The 6,000-nt window shown below is 42.1% G+C and overlaps 1 protein-coding gene across 1 annotated transcript in view; it reads right to left on the bottom strand.

Moving 5' to 3' along the window:
* Positions 1 to 762: 762 nt before the first annotated feature.
* The window catches only part of LOC145354558 (hexokinase HKDC1-like), a 158,411-nt gene continuing 153,173 nt past the window's right edge, over positions 763 to 6,000 (bottom strand). The window contains exon 18 of the mRNA XM_080206022.1: positions 763 to 910. Coding sequence (XP_080062148.1) covers positions 763 to 910 — 148 coding nt within the window. The remainder of the gene's footprint in view (positions 911 to 6,000) is intronic.

Here is a 6,000-nt window from a genome sequence, read left to right as displayed (position 1 = left end):
GCAAACCCCAAAAGCTTGTGGGTTTACTATCAAATAAACCCGTTGGACTTTACCCTAGTGTTGTGAGACTTCTTACTGTCAGTAGCTGACAGATGAAGAATAATAAATTGAACACGATATGCAAATACATGTGGAAGTAAGAATCAACACACAATCTTGAGTGTATGTTTAGAACTATCAGTCCAAAAGATATTCAAAATTATTACAAAGAATATTTTACATATAAATATTGTTTTTCTATTCTCCCAGTTTTGCTTTGGATTATTGTTTACATAGGAATGTCATCTCTTTAATGAAAGTAATGTTTGCAGAAATGACACCATTTTCACTGATCAGAAACATTCCCAGGCAGATAGACCTTTTACTGATCCATTAGGAACTTGACAAACTGCTTTGTGGAATTACAGTACTCTTTTTGACTACTCTAGTCTAGTTGAGGCACCACAAGTCAGGAACTAGTGATTCACTAACTCTGATCAATAAAAAACCAGTGAAAGCTAGTTTTCAAAATCAAATTAATTATTTGTGAAATGTAGGCAATCTTCATTGGCAATTTCCCCATTAAAGATATTGGAAAAACCCACAAAGGTAGGCACTTGTAGGTGAAGTAATTTTCATAATTATATCATAAAAACACATTTATGTTTTAATATCTCCATCCTGAATAATAGTTATACAGAATTTATCAGCTAATTCTATAATGAAACGACCAGTCTCCAGTCTCTAACATGGAATAATTGGATTTGGTTTTATCATTTATTGTTAGGCATTCTGCTGAGGTATTTTTGCTGCTGCTGCTGTTGCTGCAACAATGGCTGCACCTTTCCCACTGCCATCTTCAGCCATCACAAATGCCACGTCACACTTTGGAGCCAGGTCCTTCACTGTGTTTTGCAACAGTGTGGAAAAACTGAAAGAGAAATATGAAATTGTGAAGAAAATGTGACAGATTTTCTGAGAAAGCAAAGTGCATTTGAAATTCTCATTTGAACCACTTGAATGAATTCAGCATTAACAGTTTTCCCAAACTAATATTGTACAGGCTAGTGCCAATTTCCATGCCTCTGCCTTATTCGAAAACACTCTGTTAATGCTATAAGTGTTTTGGTATCATACCAAGCTGCATAAAAAGCAGTTCTAGAATGGATTATTTTGCCAATTATGTCACTAGACAATGGAATAGCTCTTAATGCAACAAATACATTTTTTTTAATTCATGGGACTTGGGCATTGCTGGCTGGCCAGCATTTATTGCCCTTCTTGATCACATTGTCAACCACATTGCTGTGGTTCTGGAGTCATATGTAGGCCAGACCAGATAAAGCCGGCAGATCCCTTCCCTAAAAAATATTAGAGAACAAGGTGGGTTTTTCCGGCCATGGTTCCGTGGCTATCAGTAGATTCTTAATTCCAGATATTTCTTAATGAATTCAAACTCCAGCATCTGGTGGAGTTGAATTTGTGGTGGGATTCAAACCTGGGTCCCCAGAAGATGAGCTGAGTTTCTGGATTAATAGCGATAAACCATTACATAGAACATTACAGCGCAGAACAGGCCCTTCGGCCCACGATGTTGCGCCGACCAGTTACAAAAAATTACAAAAACAATTACCTCCCCATCTTTCACTTGAATTATAAACCAGCCAACAAAACCCCAAATCAGTTAATAAAATCCTATTCTCAAGTTTCGAGCATTACAAATTTGCACAAATAAAACTTTGTTAGTGATCATTATGAATAAACACAAGTAGCCAGCCCATATAGACCCAGGCTAATTATAAGGTAAATCTGGCTCTCCGTGGTTCACAACAAACCCACCTGGAGCATGTACAGCACTGGGTTAAATACGAAGTAAAGGTCCCTCAACATTGCCCCCATCAAACACTCCCAGGACAGGTACAGCACAGGGTTCAATATAGCATAAAGCTCCCCCTATATTGTTCCCATCAAACACTGATGTGGAGATGTCAAGAGTTGGACTGGGTAAGCACAGTAAAAAAATCTCACAACACCAGGTTAAAGTCCAATAGGTTTATTTGGTAGCACAAGCTTTCGGAGTGTCACTCCTTCTTTAGGTGACTCACTGTCACCTACACTGTCCCCATCAAACACTCCCAGGGCAGGTACAGAATGGGATTTGATAGAGTAAAACTCCCTCCACATTGTCCCTATCAAACACTCCCGGGGCAGGTACAGCATAGGATTCGATACGGAGAGAAGTTCCCTCTGTACCTTCCCTGGGAGTTTTTTATGTGGAAAATGTAGTTTGGGTTAAACACAGAATGCAGGAAAAAGCTCCTTCTAGCCCCCCTCCACTGCACATTTCATTCCCTCCAGCCTCAGTCTCGATATCTGTTGCTGAGAGGCACCCTTAGCTGGACGCTTAGTGACCATCAGTATACCAATACTTAAGTGCAGATTCAAAGCTAAGAGCGTTGACATCCCCTCATCCTGTCTTGAGTGTTGCTTTAATTAAATGAGAGAAAAGAATAGAGGGGGAGAAAAAAGAAAGGAAGGGCAGTGCTTGGCAAGAGGTCACCTGTGTGGCTTTGAACATAGAGAGGCTGTTATACCTGTGGCTATCCCACATGGGGCCTTGGCAACAGAAGCTTGAACCCAGAACCAGTGAGATTGGGAACGAATCAACTCCTGCTGCAGACTTCCTCCACTATCACAGCTGTTAAGACACAGGAATTCCTCTGCCTGCTCCATACTTGAGGATACAGATTCTTCTGGATCATGTTTAGTCTGGAGCTTCCCTCCAAGCCTGTTTGTCATGGGTGACCCAATCTAGGAGCACTGGTCCCTGAAAGCATAACCCTGGGGTTCACTGGCCCAAAGTCTCTCAATACCAGGTTAAAATCCAACAAGTTTATTTGGTAGCAAAAGCCACCAGCTTTCAGAGTGCTGCTAGCGGCTTTTGCCAGCAAATAAACCTGTTGGACTTTAACCTGTTGTTGTGAGACTTCTTACTCTGTTTACCTTAGTCCAACACTGGCATCTCCACATCTTCACTGGCCCACACAAACCCCTTCCCCATGACAGGCTAATAATCCATGGGTCTTTTTAAGATGCCATCTGCCCAACCCACATGGGTATGAGCTAGAAAAGATCTCCTAAACGTAGGCTCTCTTACTCCTTCCTAATTGGATAGTCACAACCAGCAGAACCCAGAGGGTAGTGACAGCCTGGAATGTGCTGTCTGGGATGGTGGTAGAGGCAGGTTGTCTCATCCTTTATAAAGTACCTGGTGAACACTTGGCACATTTTATCATTCAGGGCTATGCGCCAAGTACTGGTGTCTGAGGTTAGGTGGGAGTTTGGGTGTTTCTAATGTATTGGTGCAGACATGATGGGCCTCCTCTGTGCTATATGATTCTATGATTACTCCCCTGCAATTGATAAAAAATGAGAACACTGAAAATCCCAGAAAGCATCACAAACAGACCCTTTGCTTTGCACCCAGAATGGTCACTCTCTCGTTGACAGCATCATCACAAGGTAATTTGTAAATCTTATCATCAACAAAATTAGTTGGCAATAAGAAGTCGGCTTCATTTTTCAAAAACTCGAGTTTCACACTGTTAGTACTCTATTATACGCGCACACATTTTATTAAATCTAAACATGCAAATATAACAGTAGTAAAATCCATTTCAGTCTTTTTCTTCCACCATTAAGCATTCCTCCTTCTTCAAAATCGTGGTAAAGCATCAGCAATCACATTCTCTTTGCCTCCTTTTCTCAACACACTGCTTCTTCTTTCTTTTTAAAACCACCTTCAGTTCCTGATCCTGCTTTGATTCCAAGTCCGAGCTCAATTGCGTTGTCATAATTGTAAATTGTAAATTCTAGTAATGCCTTCAAAGAGTGGGGCAGGATCTGGAGGGTAAAATTTTACACTTGATGCAAACTAACACAAACAACTTTCTTTTTAATTTTCTTCACTGAGTCCAAACTTTTTTTTGCTTTTCAGAGTCACAAAATATCAAAATGAAGTAATCTTTTTCCAGAAAGTTGAGATACCTGTTCCTTTGCTTATTTTCTCACATGTGAGATCAGGACCATTCAGAAAGGTCACTTTATCTATGTCCCCTTTCTTGTTAATTGGCCTTAGTTCCTCTGTTAGGCAGTCCAACTCCACCTTCTGTTGAGAAATGGTATGCTCACCACTCTTTCCAGAATTTCCAATTGTATACCTTTCTGTTCCAAGGTAGCTTTTCAATTCCTTTATTTGTTCTGAACCTTTATCATAATTTTCTGCCTATTCTTTGGTGTCAGAATTATAATTATGGCTTTAGCGCTCATTGTGACAGTTATGCTTTCACAAAAACAATTGCAAACTTAAAGTCAGATTCACTTTTTAAAGGGAACTGAGGGACTGCTGTGTACTCTGTTTCATTGAGACATGGTTCACGCTTGCTTCACCAGACTGTGTCCCACAACCAGACAGCTTCTTAATGGCCACCAAATGGACCATATAGTGGCCTCAGGTAAGGCTAGGGTATATGAGGTCTACATTCTAATCAACACCTCTCGGTGCCTAGGCATAGCAACACTGCCCTCCGGACCTACAATACCTGACGTTAAAATGCCGCCCCTGCGACCTTCCATGGGAGTTCACCTCTATCATCCTGACAGCAGTTTACATCCCACCCCATGTGGATGTGAAGACTGGGCTGGTCGAAATATACATCACCACAGACAGCCTTGAGATGAAACATCCCAAGGCCTTGTTCAGTGTGACCGGGGACTTCATCCAGGTCAAACGTTCTATCAAGTGTCCTGTCAAGATACCACCAACACATCTATTCCACTGGAGGCCGAAACATCCTTGACCATTGCGATACAAACATCAAACTGCCTACCTCTCTATCGCCCACTCACACTTTAGCAAATCAGACCACAAGGTTGTGTTCTTGCTCCCAGCTTACATGGGAAATCTTAGGAGAATCCAATAAAGAAAGTCATGCAATGTTGGTCTAAGGAATCGGATGATGAGCTACAGGACTGCTTTGAGTCAGTGGACTGGTTAATATTTAAAAACTCTGCGACCATCCTGAATGAGTACGCCACCACAGTAACTGACATCATTAGTAAGTGTGTACAAGACTGTGTGCCAAAGAAGCAAATGCATGTACTTCCCAACTGAAAACCGTGGATGAACAGGGATATCCATTGCTTGCTGAAGTCCAAGTCTGAGGTGTTCAAGTCAGGCGACTCTGACCTATACAAGAAAGCCAGATATGATCTAAGAAGATCCATCAAAGATGCCAAAAGACAGTACTGGACCAAGATAGAGTCCCAGAAAGCCACACAGACTCCCACTGACTAAGGCAAGATCTGCAAGGCATATCCGGCTACAAGATGAAGGCATGTAAAATCACCGGCACCAATGTACTCCTCCCTGATGAGCTCAATGCATTCCATGCCCATTTTGAGCAAGAAATCAGCGAAAGCAGACCTTCCACCCCAGAAGCCTTGGCTGAACCAGTATTGGAATTCACCATCGCAGACGTCTGATCAACCTTCTCGCAAGTCAACCCACTGAAAGTGACTGGCCCAGATGAGGTACCCGGATGAGCACTCAGACCTTGTGTTCACCAGCTGCCAGGGTATTTGCAGACATCTTTAACCTTACTTTATACCAATCTGAGGTCCGTATTTGCTTCAAGAAGATTACCATCACTCCAAAGAAAAGTAGGCAGCATGCCTTAGCAACAGTCGCCTTGTGGCTGAAGTGCTTTGAAAGGTTAGTCATGGCATCAATCAATTCTGGCATCTCAGATTGCCTGGGTCCACTATAACTTGCCATTGCAGTCCACAGCAGACGCCATCTCCCTGGCCATACACTCAATGCAAAAATATCTGGATAAGAAAGTCACCTGTATCAGACTCCTATTTATTGACTGCAGCTCAGCCCTCAACACCATTATCACAACAAAACCCATCTCCAAATTCCGTGGGGCCTGGGGCGTGGCTCTTCCTTCTGCGACTGAA

This window comes from Carcharhinus amblyrhynchos, chromosome 17 (genome assembly GCF_965287045.1).
Source record: "Carcharhinus amblyrhynchos chromosome 17, sCarAmb.v2.hapA, whole genome shotgun sequence".
Lineage (NCBI taxonomy): Eukaryota > Metazoa > Chordata > Chondrichthyes > Carcharhiniformes > Carcharhinidae > Carcharhinus > Carcharhinus amblyrhynchos.
This window is presented reverse-complemented; position numbering and strand designations above follow the sequence as displayed.